General features: G+C 42.0%; 2 protein-coding genes across 5 annotated transcripts in view; one reads left to right on the top strand and one right to left on the bottom strand.

Annotated features, from left to right (window-relative positions):
- TP53BP1 (tumor protein p53 binding protein 1) overlaps nt 1-8,810 on the top strand; it is a 69,566-nt gene extending 60,756 nt beyond the window's left edge. For 2 of the 3 annotated variants that reach the window (XM_069484079.1, XM_069484096.1), the window contains 7 exons: nt 137-328; nt 653-868; nt 2,620-2,835; nt 6,584-6,678; nt 7,228-7,427; nt 7,947-8,092; nt 8,498-8,810. In XM_069484079.1, the coding sequence (XP_069340180.1) occupies nt 137-328; nt 653-868; nt 2,620-2,835; nt 6,584-6,678; nt 7,228-7,427; nt 7,947-8,092; nt 8,498-8,685 (1,253 nt within the window). In that variant the 3' untranslated portion in view covers nt 8,686-8,810. The remainder of the gene's footprint in view (nt 1-136; nt 329-652; nt 869-2,619; nt 2,836-6,583; nt 6,679-7,227; nt 7,428-7,946; nt 8,093-8,497) is intronic. The other variant, XM_069484087.1, reaches the window with a different exon arrangement.
- Nucleotides 8,811-9,379: 569 nt separating this feature from the next.
- TUBGCP4 (tubulin gamma complex component 4) overlaps nt 9,380-17,661 on the bottom strand; it is a 32,872-nt gene continuing 24,590 nt past the window's right edge. The window contains exons 13-18 of one of the 2 annotated variants that reach the window (XM_069484155.1): nt 17,170-17,308; nt 14,233-14,410; nt 13,558-13,692; nt 11,946-12,062; nt 11,191-11,330; nt 9,380-10,516 (exon numbers count right to left, since the gene is read on the bottom strand). In XM_069484155.1, coding sequence (XP_069340256.1) covers nt 10,504-10,516; nt 11,191-11,330; nt 11,946-12,062; nt 13,558-13,692; nt 14,233-14,410; nt 17,170-17,308 — 722 coding nt within the window. In that variant the 3' untranslated portion in view covers nt 9,380-10,503. Of the gene's footprint in view, nt 10,517-11,190; nt 11,331-11,945; nt 12,063-13,557; nt 13,693-14,232; nt 14,411-17,169; nt 17,312-17,661 lie in introns of both variants that reach the window. The other variant, XM_069484146.1, reaches the window with a different exon arrangement.

The following is a 17,661-nucleotide window of genomic DNA, read 5'->3' on the forward strand; positions in this document are numbered from 1 at the left end:
TTGACAGCTAGAATTTTAAGTCCTAACTTCAGTCTACTGTTGGATCTCTAAATTCTCCTAGTCAAGCCTGCTTTCCAGAGCCCTTGTGAGAAGGTGTTAAACCAAGGTAAGCTGCTTGTATGTTTTTTCCCCTCAGGAGTGGTGAAAGGGCATAGGAAGGAGTCTGGAGAACTGTACTATAGCATTGAAAAAGAAGGTCAAAGGAAGTGGTATAAGCGAATGGCTGTCATCCTGTCTTTGGAGCAAGGAAACAGACTGAGAGAGCAGTATGGGCTTGGCCCATATGAGGCAGTAACGCCCCTCACAAAGGCAGCAGATATCAGCTTAGGTAAGACCTTTGCTTTCTGAACTGCTTTTGGGTTCTTGTTTTGCCTACAGTGGGAAGAGTGGTTTTTGGAGCAATCAGTAGTTTCCCTAACTCTTATTATTCATATGTGGCTTATCAGATGGTGATGAGCTGTCATTTTTTAGAGCTACGGCCTTATCTGTTCCCTTCATAGTACCAAACAAAAAGTCCTTAGGGTTTTTCTGGCGTCCGCAGTTCTATAGGGGTAAGGGCACTGTGGTATCTAAATCAGGCTTTGCTCAGCTTCTTAGAGTTCAGCGCCTCAGACCATAGGATTTGACCAATTTTTGATTTATCCTACTATAGACAATTTGGTGGAAGGGAAGCGGAAACGGCGCAGCAACATCAGCTCCCCGGCCACCCCCACTGCCTCCAGTAGCAGTAGCACAACCCCTGCCCGTAAAATCACAGAAAGTCCTCGTGCCTCCATGGGAGTTCCTTCAGGCAAAAGAAAACTTATCACTTCTGAGGAGGAAAGGTCCCCTGCCAAGCGAGGCCGAAAGTCTGCTGCTGTGAAACCTGGTGAGTGCTCCCTTCTGCCTCATCTCCCTCAGACCACAGCAGAATGCAGGAGAGATGGCAGCAATGGCGCCTCTGTCCTGGCTACCAAGTTGGGGTCCACACAAGCCCATAGGTGGTACTCAGAGACAGCTCACTGCATCCCTTCTCCCCCAATCCTCTCAGCAGAGTCTAGTGGGGATAGATAGGAGAGCTAAGACTTGATCACAAACATTTGTTGACTCCTGTGTAGGATCTACGAGGGAAAGAAGTATTGAATTTTAAGCATATTAAATAGGTGAAATTTCTGTTAGATCTCTTCCTTTGCCTGCACCATATTCTGCTTCCTGGAAACTGCTCCCCTCTCCCTTGTGCTTGGGGCCCTCTGGCTTTCTCAGACTTCCTACTGAAAGGTTGTACCTCAGTGTGCATCTACCATCTTCTCACCATCCCCCTAGCACCTCCTTTCCAGTCTTTTATTTATGTTCAGTATTAAGAGTTCAGTCTATTTTGTTCATTAAGTCTCTACTATGACCCAGACCCAGCTGCCATGGTTCTGGAGATAGAAGGGCAGAGTCAGTCTCTGCCCTGATGGAACTTTCTTAGGCTGTCGAACTAATGGAATTCCATTGGATACATTGTCCTGGCACCAGAGCTCCTTTTCTTTCCTTTGTATTTGTGTCATATCCTTATCTATTAATACCGCTGCTGTGTTTCAGGGTATTTAAAAACAACAGCTAACCTTCATTGAAAGTTTACTGTGTGAGGCATGGAGCTAAGTGCTTCACACACATTACCTCACATATAATCCCTATGAAATATAGGTGCTAACATTCGTTTTCTAGTTGAAGAATCCGAGGCACAGAAAAGTTGGCTAACTTTCCCAAGGTGACAAAATAAACTGGGATTCAGACTCAGGCAGTCTCGACTTCTGGTCCAGCCTTGTACATATTACATCATATTGCCTCTGAGACTATTCTCTTGCTGCTGGTTTTATTTTAGGGAGGCATGCATGACCTGTCTGTCATCTTAGCCTCCTAATGAACCTACGATTCAGCGTCTCCAGGTCAGGTATTGATTTTCTTCTCGAGGACTTATTGGGGCACTCTTAGCATGGGTGTTCTGGGAGTCCTGGGCTGGCTGGTTCACTTACCTACCCAGGTGTTGGAAACTGGGACAGTTAAAGCAGGCTATTGTGATGTGGCTCCATCTGTGTGTAAAAACACTTTATTATCAAGTATTCTCTGCACCATTCTGGTGAGGGTCAGAGATGGGGTGGGAGGATTTGCTGGTGAAATTTCTTGGTAATAACAAGGTGTTTTTTGTTTGTTTGTTTTTTTTGCTTCAAAATATCACATACCCTGGGGGAAATCAGAGCACTGGGCAAAGAAAGTGGGCTGAAGATTTCCAAACATTTTTCACTCCTTACCTACTCTTTGTTTATTACAACTACCTCTTAAGATAACCTCAGAAGTTATTTCATGTGGCTATATAAAAATAATACTTGATTTTCATTATGAAAAACACTGTATACATTGTCATGACTGTGTAAAATTTAAACATGTAAATTTCTCCTCATTGTAAATTTGGTTGGTCCTAGGTTGCCCATTTAGAATGTTGGCTATAGGAATGGTCTTTGGTTCATAGCTCAGAAAAGTTATCAGAACTTTGCCTACCCATCAGGTCATGCTTGGTGCTAGAGCCTGTTGGTGCTGGGGCTTTTGCTTAGGCAATTATGTGTCTCCCTCTAGTAACTGTGCCTCTATCCTTCCCAGGTGCAGTGGGGGCAGGAGAGTTTGTGAGCCCCTGTGAGAGTGGAGACAACACAGGTGAACCCTCTGCCGTGGAAGAGCAGAGAGGGCCTTTGCCTCTCAACAAGACATTGTTTCTGGGCTATGCCTTTCTTCTCACCATGGCCACAAGCAGCGACAAGTTAGCCAGCCGCTCGAAACTACTAGATGGTCCTACAGGAAGCAGTGAAGAAGAGGAGGGTAAGGCCTTAGGAAAACCTTGGGGCTCTGACATGTGCACTTCCTTCCTTTCCAGTCACTTATGAGCTGGTGGTCCCCCTGCCATATGTAGAGGAGGCAGGACAAGTGTCAACTGGGATCTTGGTCGGGGAAGTGAAAATTAATCTGTACCCTACTTTTTGGTTTATAGACTGTTTTCACAAAATTCCTCTCAGTGAGTGGTTCCTCAGAACAATACTGTGAGGCAGATAGGATATAGATGTTATCCATTTTATAGATGAGGAAACAAGCTTGGAGAGGTTAATAATTGCTTTTTGTCCATAATAATGGCAAACTGGAGACTAGAGCCCCAGTGTTCATTTGACCCTACTATACAACTATCCAAGTCAGTCAGCTTTCTGAATGCCCTGCCATCTTCCGCATTTGTGTTCTAGGGACAACTGCTCCAGGAAACCCACATGCAGGGTGAGGTTCATTCTCTTGAGGTCTGAGTGTCAGATGGGAATGTGGGGTGCCCAGTGCCCCAGGGTGATTTGAGAGAAAGCTTCTTGGCCTTTTCAACTCATGTACCTGTCAAACTAAATCTATACATTGCATTTCTGTGTTGTCTGTTACTGAGTGTTTGAGTAAAGGCTGCAGTAAGGAGAGAGAGGCCTGAGAAGTGTGTGATCTAGGAGAGTGAGCAAATACAAACGTATACACTGTAAGTGACTAACAGCAGTAGCCAAATGTGTCTGTCAAGGCTAAAGATCCAGATGGAATGTCTACAAGTTAGAGTCCTAACATTGAGTCTTGCAAGAAGGAATTGAATTAGGGAATGTGGTTGTCATAAAGCAGCACCACGGAAGATCTGTGATGGTTGGCATTTCAAGTGTGTGGATGACTGTTTCCTAATTAACCAAAACTGTATCTCACCAACTGCAGCTATGTGGAGAAATGTGCAAGGACGTGGGTACCATGACCAGGGAGTTGCAATTAAGGTTTATACTACTTGGAAGGTACATAAAGAGTTACGAGTTGAGAGGCTCTGGCACCGGGAGTCGGGCTGTGGAAAGAGGTGTGGTGTGGTAGGATTTCCAGAGTTTGTCAAACAATTCATATAGGTACAGTGGGAGATAAATAAGGTATGTAAGGAGTTTCCTAGACAGGAATTTAGTTTTACTTTTATCATAAATAATTGGGAGTCCCTTGAGGATTGATTCTGCATAGAGATACGTCATGGCATTAAAACAATGTTCTTTGTTCTTGGTTTTTATTCTCTAACAAATTCCTGGCTTCTCCCTAAACCACAACTTCACAAGGTAGCTCTATGGATGTTCTATTTGTTGCTTGGTGTACGGCATAATCAAGAAAGCTGACTGGTATAAGAAACAGGCTCTCCAATTCCTTAAAAATCTTTGTGCCTGTGTGAGACCTAATAAACTCACAAAAATTAAATGAGGAGGCATTTGGACAGTGTTTTTTAAGGGATCTCCAGGTTTCTAATAGAAAGTATGGTTATGGTGAATGTGTCCTGTGTTGGCTCCTTCATCCTTGGACTTCTGCCCCAACAGCACTAGAGTCCTTTGTATTTTTGGCACATGAAAGGGGTTTCTCAGTCTCAAGAAGGCTGAAGACATCTGTACTAAAACAGTTCTCTGCAGAATTAGTTTTCAAGAAGCTGTGGGATAGCTGTTATAGATAAATGGGAATTCTTAGATGCTAGCTTATAATACAAGTCAGTAAAATATTTAAATCCATGTTATGAGACATATTTATTAATGAGTTGAGAATATGGCACTCAGACTTTTTAGGTAGCACAAAATCGGGGACCCTCGGACACAGGGATTGACACAGGGTTTACTTAGTACATACCTTCATACTTGATTTAGATGGTAAAATTAATAACCTGTTCATTTTCACCTCTGGTTGGGCAGGGCACTGATACCTCAAAAGTAAAGAAAACCGAATCCAAACTCATTGAGGAAAATTAGAGAAATGGACTGCCTAGACAGGGTAATACTTGATTATATAAATGCAAAGAAATATAATTGGGGATTAAAATCTAAACAGGTCAGTCCTGGATTAAGCAGACATAAAATAAAGGACTATAAAGGGTGACAGCAGGACTCAGCAATAGTCTTAGTGCTGAGGACTGTGATGTCATCTGTTGAGATAGCAAAAGGATGCTCGGACCAAGCTGAGAAATAGCCCTGCTCTATTCTGAGTTTCTTAGAACCATTTTGAGTTTCTAGTTTAGGTTTTCATTTTGAGAAGAGAATGTTGGATCAAGAAAAGAACAATAGGCTGGGCGCAGTGGCTCATGCCTGTAATCCTAGCACTCTGGGAGGCCGAAGCGGGCGGATCGCTCAAGGTCAGGAGTTCGAGACCAGCCTGAGCAAGAGCAAGACCCCGTCTCTACTAAAAATAGAAAGAAATTATCTGGCCAACTAAAATATATATAGAAAAAATTAGCCAGGCATGATGGCGCATGCCTGTCGTCCCAGCTACTCGGGAGGCTGAGGCAGGAGGATCGCTGAAGCCCAGGAGTTTGAGGTTGCTGTGAGCTAGGCTGACGCCATGGCACTCATTCTAGCCCGGGCAACAAAGCGAGACTCTGTCTCAAAAAAAAAAAAAAAAAAAAAAAGAAAAGGAACAATAAAAGTGAATAGGCTAGCTAATCAGAACCAAACCAAGATGTAGAGCTCTGGCATGGGGAATCAGCTTACCACGTGAGCTGCTCCAGCAGGCAGGGAGGGCACCAAAGGGGGAGCCATCTCTGCAAGGGGTCTGTTCCACCAAGTCTTACCACTGGGTATGAGGGGGAAGGGGAGTGGTTCTGGCATTGAACCTTATGCATTGTGTTGAGTTTTTTATTTGTGATATAAATTTCAGTTACTTAGAACTTAATTTCCCAGAACTCCTAATTAACTAAAATCTCTAATGTCTTTTCTTTTTTTTTAATGTGTTATTTATATATGAGAGGAGCAGATGACAAGAAAACAAGCTCAAATTAGATATTTGGTCAAAAGAAGCAATTTCTAATTGCCTAGGGTCATTACAGCTTCAGCCTCATCTCTCATATCTTCTACTTCACCCTCAAGATTGTAGAGCAGTCATTGATGTTCAGTGTCCTGAGGTACTTCAAGATCATCAAAGGTAGATAGTTTTCAATAAAAAGTTTGAAACAGGATTTCCTGATCTTCACTTAATCCGTTAAATTTTAAAAACTATACTTTGAGCATTCTGGTTTTATCAAAATTTTAGTGTACAAAGGGGGTAAAAAGGCTGATGAAGTGGGAATTTGAAGACTGTTGTAAAAAGTGCTCATCAGCTATTCTTCGTCTCCATAGAAGGCAGAACTAGAGGAAATGGGTTTAGTTGGCAGCAGGAAAGATTTAGGACAGACATAAGGAGAACTTCCAGATGGTAAGGGTTATTCAAATTGGAATATGTCACTGTGGGAAATGGTTTCGTGTTCATGCCAAAGAACAGTCCAATGACACAGTCTTAGTGCAGGAAACTTTGATGTTTTTAGGTCTGGGACCTACCTCCATTCCTCATTTTCCCAGTCCCTTCTACTCTTGTCCCTTCTTTTGGCAGCATTTTACAGGCCTCAAGACAGATCTCTTTCTGAGCCATGGGGAAGCCCTTGACCTGTCTTTGGGGACACACTGCTGTGGAGATAGTTGGGGAGCGGAAAAAGGGGCAGTAAGAAGCAGGCATAAAGTAGCAAATAAGAAAACAACCACTCAGTAATTACTGATGATCTTTATGTTTTTTTATATAGAATTTTTAGAAATTCCTCCTTTCAACAAGCAGTACACAGAATCCCAGCTTCGAGCAGGAGCTGGCTATATCCTCGAAGATTTCAATGAAGCCCAGGTGAGGAGTTTGTGTAGCTTCCGAGAGTGGCAATGATACAAGCCCACTGGCTGTATAAGAAGAGGCCCGAAAGGGGTTGGGGAGGTTGGATACAGTAGCCAGATTTCAGGAACTGGGAAACTGCCAGTATGTTGTTGGCATAAAATAGAATTTTTATTGTGTACAATGAAGAGAGGTTAGAACGTTAAGTTAGTTAATAGCTGTGGTTCTTTTGTTGAGACAAAAGCAGATTGAAATTTGTGTTTAGTAGAAATCTCTATAAGTGTTTTTGATTCTAGGCCTAAAAGGCTGAGTTACATACATAGGTTTAGTTGTCCTTTGAGGATTTAGGCTCTCAGAAAGCCACAGGTGTGAGGCAGGGAGAACATCGATGGAAGCAAGCCATCTGGGCCTTTTAGTGAGAAAAATGGCCTTGGGCAGATGGACATACTAAAATCACATTTTGGATAGTATTTGGAAATCTTGAGATTTGCTCTTCATGGCTCATTAGGCTTGCTATTGACGAACTTGCCACAAGTCACCCATTTGGCTCTGTTACTTTTCCTGTAGTGTAACACGGCCTACCAATGTCTCCTAATTGCGGATCAGCATTGTCGAACCCGGAAGTATTTCCTGTGCCTTGCCAGTGGGATTCCTTGTGTTTCTCATGTCTGGGTTCATGATAGTTGCCATGCCAACCAGCTCCAGAACTACCGTAATTATCTGTTGCCAGCTGGGTACAGCCTTGAGGAGCAAAGAATTCTGGACTGGTGAGTATTTGTGAACCCATCTAGAACCGTATAGACAGGAAAGACTGCAAGCTTTTGGAGGAAGGAGAATCCAGGTGAGAGAGTAAATAAATATTTCTAGAAACTGGAATGTCTGCAGGATAAATTATAGAATTTGGGTTTAAAATGATTTCAGTAGTTCATATAATTTATTTCCACAGACCGTGTTGCCTAGGAACCTTTTGAAAATTGTATGTAGGATCAATATTCTCAACCTGTAAGGTTAGGGAACTAAGTTTTAAGAAAGCCATTTAAAAAATACAGGCTCAGGAATAGGATTTGGATCATTTCCAAATCTGAGACAAATAAGGAAATCAGAAGGATAGGATCAGAAAGCCAGGATTCGAGAGACTATACATTCACAGAAAGAGGGGGACCCTGATGCAGGGCTAGGTTTTGAAAGCATTCGGATGTGCATGAGTCCCTTTGCAGAAGGGCTATTTTTTGGATATTTGTCATGCTAAGGTCTCTTCCAATTCCAAAGGGCTCTCTCTTTTATAGGCAACCACGTGAAAACCCCTTCCAGAATCTGAAGGTACTCTTGGTATCAGACCAACAGCAGAACTTCCTAGAGCTCTGGTCTGAAATCCTCATGACTGGGGGGGCAGCCTCCGTGAAGCAGCACCATTCAAGTGCCCATAACAAAGGTACCTAGAAAGATTGTGTGTGTGTTGTCATTGTTTAAAGGACCCATACCGTTGGGCCTTGTGGTCCAAGTCTCAGTCCTGATAAGTTGACCATATCCATGTTTCTAAGGGAAGTAAAGTACTACCTTCAAGAGGTGAGTTAATATAAGTGAAGCACTGAGGTGTCTATGCCTCTACTGAGGTATAGTATTTCCTGTGGCATCTCTGTTAAACATTTCTACAAGGTCAGCATATGGTGTTTATAACTTTTTACTGTTGGCCATGATTACTAGCCCTGTGTTTGACATAACAGGGTTATAAGTTTGGGCAGAGTGGATGTATTGGCTAAAAGGACATATCTGTCTTTTTAACAGAGGGCTAATTTGAGTGTCCTTTTCCTCTTTCACTTTCTCCTGCTCTTTGCAGATATTGCTTTAGGGGTATTTGACGTGGTGGTGACGGACCCCTCGTGCCCAGCCTCAGTGCTGAAGTGTGCTGAAGCACTGCAGTTGCCTGTGGTGTCACAAGAGTGGGTGATCCAGTGCCTCATTGTTGGGGAGAGAATTGGATTCAAGCAACATCCAAAATATAAACATGATTATGTTTCTCACTAAAGATACTTGGTCTTACCGGTTTTATTCACTGCTATTGTGGAGATTGTGTTTTAACCAGGTTTTAAATGTGTCTTGTGTGTAACTGGACTCCTTGCATGGATCATGTATATAGTTTTATTTGCTGGACTTTTATGATAAAATAAATGTTGAATCTCTTTGGTTGTAGTAACTGGGATTTCTTCATTTGTTTCTTTGTACTTAATCTCAGAACAAATGACAAGGCAAACAACCTTCTCTGAGGCTTTCCATAGGCTTGTCCACTTTAGGAGGACAACTAACCAAGGAAAATAAAAAGTTAGAGGAAACTTTATTCTTTGGCATCATTGTCAAAGGTTGTCCCAGGCTGTCTAAAATGCTATGCTTCCAGAAACTCGATTTTAAAGTAGGTGAGGGCCCAGATTAATAGTTGTGCCAAAAGTTAAGTGGAATTGGGCACAGCTCTACGTTTCCTAACAGTTATAAAAAGATCTTTCTTTCTTGCTCTTTTAGAGCTGAGCTCTCACTAACAGCTGCCCTGTGGATACCCCCCCATTCTGAGCTAAAAGGGAAAAGAACCAGTTGCTGTGACTGGACATTGACCATAAGGTTGATGGGATGACTTTCTGTAAGACAAACATGAGAAGCACAAGTGAGAACACTTGGAAATGTTGAAGGCTCTAGTCAGAGATCCAATGTTTTATTGTCACAGTAGCTGGAAGGCTATTCCTTCCCTGTCCACAATATTATCCCTGTTAATGTCCTCTCATTCTCTAAAGCAGGGGTCAACAAATTTCTTCTGTAAAGGGCCAAACAGTAAATATTTTAGGCTTTGTGGGCCATTTGGTCTGTTACAACTACTCACCTTTGCTGTGAGAGCATGAAAGCAACCAAAGACAATGAGTAAACGAATGGGCGTAGCTGTGTTTCAATGTAACTGTATTTACAAAAACAAGCCACAGTTTGCCAATGCCTGCTCTAGAGGCAGCAGAGGGAAGGGGTCACCTTCAGTTGACAGTAGCAGGGAATAAGGGTGTCTGTAGTGTGTAGAAGATGTAAAGGTCAGATTCAGTTACTGTAAGCCGAGACCGGAACACTGCATCTTTTTCAGCTTAGAGGGAGGGGTCTTAAGGACCTTTTTTCTTTGGGGGGGAAAAAACATACATAAATGATTTTAATGTATTTTTTCATCAGCTGGAATTTCCCTTTTACCAGACTTAAATAATTAGCAGTTATTGGCAAAATTCTTCAGAAATCTTAAATTTCTGAGGGAGGAAAGATAATCTGTATAGGTATTGATTACTTGGTGTAGAGAGAAGGAAAGCCTATCTTACCTGTTCCTTTCTCACTCAGTGGTAACCTCCAGCAGCTGGCCTATTTATAAATAAGTCCTTTTTCACATATGAACCCAAAATATTTAACTTTCTGATCTACATTGTTTATTGCTGTATCTCCCACACAACTTGAACAGTACCTGGGCACACAGCAGGTGCTCAGTAAATGACTGCTGAATAAATGAACATATCCAACAGGTGTTCTCAATGTAAAGGATCAGAGCCCTAGCCTGGTCAGCACAGGAATAGCTGATGCCACACATTCGCTGTGATGGGTGCGTTAAGAACCTTCCCAAGGTGGGACAGACTCCTTCCACGTGAGAATAACAGGAAGGATTTGTACCCCTGGATATTCGGTAATTGCTTCTAGGAGAAAAGGTAGAGCCCTGTCACTAGGCCGCAGACATTTGGCACGTGGCTAGAGAAGGGGATATTTGTTTTGAATCTTCTCTTACAGACTTGGGAATGTGGTGGGATTGACTTATTTCAGTTTATGAGTCAGAAATTCTCACATCCCGAAACTAAAAAAGAGAAAAAAGAACCTCATTAAATATCATGCTTTCCCAAGATTGTCTTCAAAGAAATATGCATCAGGGCAACCTGTGATCTAGATATTGTCATCTTAAAACTCAGTTTCTTTTCTTTGACTCTTCTGCTAAAATCACTCAGAAAAAAAAATCTGCTTGAGGATGTTTTAGAGAGAGAAAGGAGGACAATAAAGTGACTTTTGAGTGGGAATGACACATACTTCTGAGAAGCCAACTACCACTGAATCTCACTATTAGATTTCAAAAAAGGTTTAGAGTTCAAAGTGGCATCCCCTCCTTTCACAGATGTGGAAGCTGGGGGCAAGGCCAGGTGCCTAAGGCTGCACAGCTAGTTCAAGTCAGAATTGGGAATGGAAGCCACTTGGCAATACATATAACCCAGCAAAGGACTTAACGCCTATCTCACTGTCAGTTGTTTTAGTATTTTACCATAATGATGATTTTTTAGTGGAAAATAATCTTCATTAAAATTATTAAAGATGGACAGACACACTCCTTGTTTCTCTGACCCTTATTTATAAAATGAGTGTTTGGACTAGATAGATGATAGCTAAAGTCTCCTTCCAGCTCTGGCATTCTACAACTCATTAAAAAGTCACCAAAAAAAAAAAAAAAAGTCTACTGAGATCCCCAAGGGTTGTTCCTACCTGCCCAGAGTTCCACCAGCCTGGGTGTAGTATTTGTTATAATCTAGTCGTAACAGTAGTTGAGCCAAATCTGAGTTGATCTGGTGATTCCGAACACTGGAGAGAATCTTGAATAGGAGTGAAGACTGGCGGCTAAAGCCCTGCAGAGAGAAGGACTCAGCTGTCATTCCTCTTAAACTCACCAACTCTCCATGTGGAGGATGGGGCTGGGGGGCAGTGGGGGAAAGTTACTCGGAAAAGCCTTGCTCAAAATTCTACAGAACCAACTGGCCTTCCCACATTCCCATTTCTATCAGCTCCTAAAATAACTTGACTTCTTAGTACCAACTCCACAAAATGCATGGACTCTTTCATCAATAGGAATTTGGCAGTTAGTATCCAATTAACGTATTCTGTCATGTAGGGAGTTGGGGAGAGCCTGTTCTGTTAAAGGCAGATAATTATAATCTCAGTGAGATAGGGGGTTAGTTCAAGGAAATAAGGACGGGTAGGATGTGAGAAAGTGAGAACAAAGCCAATACATGTTTGGTGGGCTGAAACTATTCAGGGCTGAACTATTTTTGAACACTGTGAGGCGGCACATTATCTTCCTCAAAGTCAACTGATACCAACATATCTCTGTATCTTGTTATTTCTGTGTATATGTCTTGAGGAAATGCTTTATTGACTCAGAGGGAAGATCATGAATTCTCCACTGGCAAAACCATCGCTCCTTTGGACAAAGCTGCATACTTTCAATAGCCAGGTGGACTCACCTTCACAAGAATGCTCAGCTGAGCAGCTCCACGCTCGTCCAGGGGACCCAGGTTCTGACTGACCAGTGAGCAAAAACTGTGACAGAGATCCAGGATTTCATTCAGGCAGTGAAACACCTATCCGGGAAACAGAGTTACCATTAGGAAAAGAAGGAAGATACATCTGTGAAATTAAAGATCTGGGAAAATAGTCTAATAGCCGACATCCCAATGTGACCTCAGGACAGACACGCACTGCCACTTACAAGGCCTGCCAGCGCAAATGCAACACATGTAAAACAAACTCATCCCTTCCTGGCAAAGATGCTATTCTTCTCTTAGTCACCCTTACACAAAACCTTCCTCTGGCCACATTAAACTAGTCATTTCTTAGACCCGAAGTGTGTTCCTGTCTCTGAGCTGTGAGTGTTGTTCCCTGTGCCTGAGATACTGTTAATACCTTCAGGTCCCACTCTCCCAGTGCAGTGCTCCCTTCCCACTGTAGCCTTTAGTGAGCCCGCACTTCTATATTATCCTATATTACGTTTACCTGGCAATTATTCAAGCCATCTGGGTTGATAATGATCTTTGTATGTGTATATGTCTCATTTCTCCAACTAGATTGTGAGCTCCTTAAGGGCAGAGCCATGACTTATACCTCTTTGTATTTCCAGTGTGTTGCATACAGTAAGCACACAATAAATATTTAGTGATGATGACTTGCTCTGATATTCTGCTTTTCCCCAAGGATGTACCCATGCCATACAGGACACTGTCTACCTGTCACAGTGGTTCTTGGTTGTTTTCAATTCATAGAACCCTTTGGAGTGGCATTTATACAACTCATTCTTCCTTAGTGCAGCAAAAATAACAGCCCCAGATAACAGAACCAAAAAGGAGTCTGTAGAACTTGTCGTATGGTACACTGAGGAGTAACAGCTAGCTCACATCAGAGCTAAAATACAACCATTACATTAGAAATCACAAGTGATCATTTCAATTTTCCTGCTTTTCATCCTGGAATTGGAAGCAGTTTCTGAGTTTTAAAAAATACTGGTGCCTGGGTCCCATTCCAGAGATTCTAATTTAAATGCTCTGGGGCCTAGATTTTTTATAGGTCCCAGATGATTCCAGTGCAGCCAAGGTTGAGAATAATTGCCATAAAGGAGATACACATGTATTTACAGATATACCTACATACATATAGACAGACACTACCCTGTCTGTCTTTGAAAACAACTTTCAAACGACTGGTCAATCCTGGTCCAAAAGAGTTCTAAGAAAGTGAACTCTCTGTGCTTTTCTTTGTTTTTTCCTATAATGTCAGAAAGGTTTTTGAATTTCTTTAAATCCTTCCTTCTGAGGGTTAAGCACATAATTCTTTAATCTGTAGCTACTATAATAAATAATAGTTTATTAACACAACATTTTATGATATAATATTTCAGACATTCAAAGACATTTCAGGTTCCTTTTAACCTTCCCTTTTAGTTTTGCTTTGTAAGTTGTTATAATGTTTAAAAATGGAGCTGAATAATTGCTTAATGATAGTTTCATATCCTGTCAGCTCAAAGTGCCTAAAGGAACAGTCAGTGCTAGAAGCAATCTGAAGGAATCAACCAGCCCGACTTACAGGTTTCAACAAGATAAAGGACTGAGCCAGCAAATTGCTCAGGAAGTGGTCGTGAGCCAACCGGATGCTTTCAAAGTCTCGGGTAGAATTGATTTGATGAAGCAGCTGTGAAAACTGAGACTCTAGCACATCCACCTGATAGACAGTTATACAAATAGTTTTAGTACCTTGCATACTCTAAGCACTGAAAGACATTAAGATGCCTGATAGGATGAAATAGAAATTCTTTGCTTATCTTTTAACCAAGCCACTTTAAGGCTGTCCAAAAACACCCTTATATTGCCCAGTTTTGCAGGAATAATTTGCCTAATTATTAACCACCTCCAGTGTCCTGGCAGACCAGTCTCCCCTATCTGAACCTAATCCACTCATGCCATGTCCCTCCACTGACTGACTTGTTTAAGTCCTATAGGATTCCAGAAATTATAGCAAATAACAAAACCAGGGGCAAGTGAACAATAAATAATGGATTGCTGATAAGGATCCTAACTCCATATTCCCCTTCATCCATTTATTTCCATTTTTCTCTAACATGCCCTTAAGAAACATGCCTCATGATAAGACTCCTGAATTTAGTGTTTTGCCAAAAGGAACTGTAGTTACCCTTCAATATCCGTCTGCCAACCTCCTAGACTTTTTTATACCCCCACTTTCTCCTCATCCCTCAGCACAGACCTGGAGATAGTACTGAAGATTATCCACCAAGAATGCCATGTGATTTCTTAGGCGCCACTTGACTGCATCAGTCTGGTTGGATTTGAGGTGCTTGCGCTGCATCTGCAGGGCCCAGCAGTGCTGCAGCTCGGCTTGCACCCGGCGCACACTCAGTAGGTACTTGAAAACAACATTGTACCTGTGACAGAAACATCAGGCTATTCAAGATAAAAACTTTACCTCCATATCCCACTACATGACAGACCCTAGGACTTTGTGCTACCCACCACTCCCCTAAAAAGGCAGGAAGGAACAAAAAATGGCTAGAGATGTGGACAAATAAGTTATAATTTATGCAATGGAGTATTATATAGCAGTCAAAATGAATGAATTTCAACTATACAACACAACAAAACAACTCTTAGCAATATGATTTTTGAATGAAAAAGGTAAATTGCAAAAGATAGAGCATTTTTTATATTTCTTAAAACAACTAAAAGCAAAATAAAACTTTGGGGGAATATACATAGATGTAAAGCTACAGAAAAAGGAAAGAAAGATGGAATTTATGGTAGTGGTCACTATGGGTTGGGGAAAGCAAGGGGACAAGACTGGGAAGGAACACGTAAGTAAGTAGATGGACATTGTTGTCCGTGTTCTAGTTTTTGTGCTGGGAAATGGTTTTGACACAGAGAGAGTGAGAGAGAGAGAGTGTGTGTGTGTGTGTGTGTGTGTGTGAAAAGGAAGGAAAGAAGGTCTTCCATGAACCAATAATAATAGTGTTTTATGAATCGAGGATTATGATGTCTCTGATTCTCTGTCCCTGAAGCCCAAAGGTAAAATATTTTCCCTTAATGAGATCAGGCTCCTGCCTCCCAGTAAGCTCGGGGGCTAACTGCTTAATGCTGAGACCCTGTACTGAGATGGGAAGAGCAGCTGATTCCTGGTAGAACGGGGTATCTTTACTTGTGTGTAGGCAGGCTTGCAGAAGACAATCCAATACCATTTTGTTTTAAAGATTATCTATTTCTAATGGAACAAGCATAGTGAAATAACAGACCTTGTTTAGATACTGATTTGAACAAACCCAGTCATAAAAATATTTTTAGATAACTGGGGAAATTTCAATGTAGACTGGATATTAGGTTGTAAGGGGTTACTCTTAATTTTATTGAGCATGATAATGGCATTGTAGTAATTATGTTGAAATATCCCTTTTTAATTGCTTAGTGGCAGAGTGAAATGACATGTCTGGGATTTGCTTTATAAAGCTCCAGCAAAAAAAGGGGGGTGGGCAGGGGAGAGGGATAGATGAAACAAGTAGCATAAAGTTGGTAGTTACTGAAGGTAGGTAATGGACATGGGAGTTTGTTATAGTTTATACTTAGAAATTTTCCTAATACAAAGTTCAAGTAAATACTTCTAAACTTGATTTCTTCAAGGGTGTTAAGGGCACATCAAGTTAGGAAGTAAGTACACTGTTGGCCTGTGGGATGCTGAGAGCCGTGGAGCTTTGGAAGCTCTCTGGACAAGGTCCATGCAACTTGCTTAGCTGGACCATTGGCTCTGAACTTGCCATATAATCTTCTCTCTGAACCAGCCTCATCTTTTCAGGTTTATGCTCAGCCTATTATACCCTAAGCTTCTCTACCCTCAAAAGTGTAGAGAGGCCAGTGAAGAGGAACAGGAAGGATGAAGAGTGGTGGTTGGAAAAGAGATAGCCCTTTTGTTCATTTGCTTCTCTTTTCTCTATTCTTCTAGCACCACTGAGCATGATAGCTTTCATCCTCCAACCAGGCCAGTGGCTAGTTCTCTAACCAGGAATAGGGTTTGGGAAGTTCCTAGAAATGGTGTGGGGATGGATTTCAGAGGCCAAGTATGATTCTTCCACCTCCTTTCCATAGATCTCTGGTTCCCCCCTGGTTTGGGGATATTAGATCTTGACCAGGCCAAGCAACAGCACTTGGCAGGCTCTTGTGATAAAGAACAAGGCTGGGCCGGGCGCGGTGGCTCACGCCTGTAATCCTAGCACTCTGGGAGGCCGAGGTGGGCGGATCGTTTGAGCTCAGGAGTTCGAGACCAGCCTGAGCAAGAGCGAGACCCCATCTCTACTAAAAATAGAAAGAAATTATATGGACAGCTAAAAATATATATAGAAAAAATTAGCCGGGCATGGTGGCGCATGCCTGTAGTCCCAGCTACTCGGGAGGCTGAGGCAAGAGGATCGCTTGAGCCCAGGAGTTTGAGGTTGCTGTGAGCTAGGCTGACGCCACGGCACTCACTCTAGCCCGGGCAACAGAGTGAGACTCTGTCTCAAAAAAAAAAAAAAAAAAAAAAAAAAAAAAAGAACAAGGCTGATCTAATAGGAAGTTCATACTACCTCAGTCTACTTCCTTTATTCCATCCCCCCAGCTTGGCTGCCCCTGTTGCCTCTTCCTAGGGGTAAGAAGGTGATCTCCCCAGTGGCTAATATCCACAGCAAACATTTGGGCTAGAAGACTTTCCCAAGTAAATCGACAAAAAATTATAAAAGTTAGGCAGCAATCTTGTCAGGTCTGATAGAATCTTTAAGGGCCAGAGTCTTAATGTTGTACCTGAGATCTTCCTCATCTTTTTGGGTGTATGCCCAATCTCATTTTCCAGAGCTCACAAACTGGCAGACTACATGTTGCTTGTTACTTAGCAAATTTTTTAAAAAACTTATGATGGTTTTAAGTAGGTATATACCCACCTATTCATTCCAGCAACCCACTGCTCCCTATGTCTCACATCTGTAGTCCATTTATTAATGTGATCAGTCTAGTCCTTGAAGGCGTAACAGTTTGTAACTTCTGATTTACAGATTGTTAAAAACTAGTTGGGTGGCTATCTTACTCCCATTAATTCTCTTCCTGATAATTTCTTCCCTTGGAAGTAAGGTAAGTCATATTTACCTGTGAGAATCTCAGAAATACTCACTTTTCCAGGACAGCTGGGGTGAAGAGAATGTGTAGTGGCCACTGTACTTTGTAGGAAAGACCTAGGGCTGCCCAGCCGGATGCAGGGGCTTCCCGGGGAGAAGTTTCTCGAGAAGGCCCTTCTCTTGCCTGAGTAGCATCTGCTATGATGAAAAGAAAAGGAAAAAGAAAAAGGAAAAGGAAAAGGAAACGACTTCGTTAATCCAGAACCAGAGATCAACAAGGTGAGTAACATTCATGAAATGAGAGCTCACTGGGAAGCAGAGAAACTTCTATGTGAGGTTCTTTTGGGAGATCTTTTAGAGATTTTTGTTTTCAGCCTTAAAGCCTAAGGGCTGGAAAGAAAGAAACAGGGACCATTCCAGCAGCATAACAACAACAACAAAACCCCAAAACAAAAAATCATGGCCTGGGCATCTCCCTTTGGACTTCTGGGCTTCCTTTTTCTTCTGTATAAAATTATAGTACTGTACCAGATGATTTCTAAGGTCCA

This window comes from Eulemur rufifrons, chromosome 2, assembly GCF_041146395.1.
Source record: "Eulemur rufifrons isolate Redbay chromosome 2, OSU_ERuf_1, whole genome shotgun sequence".
Lineage (NCBI taxonomy): Eukaryota > Metazoa > Chordata > Mammalia > Primates > Lemuridae > Eulemur > Eulemur rufifrons.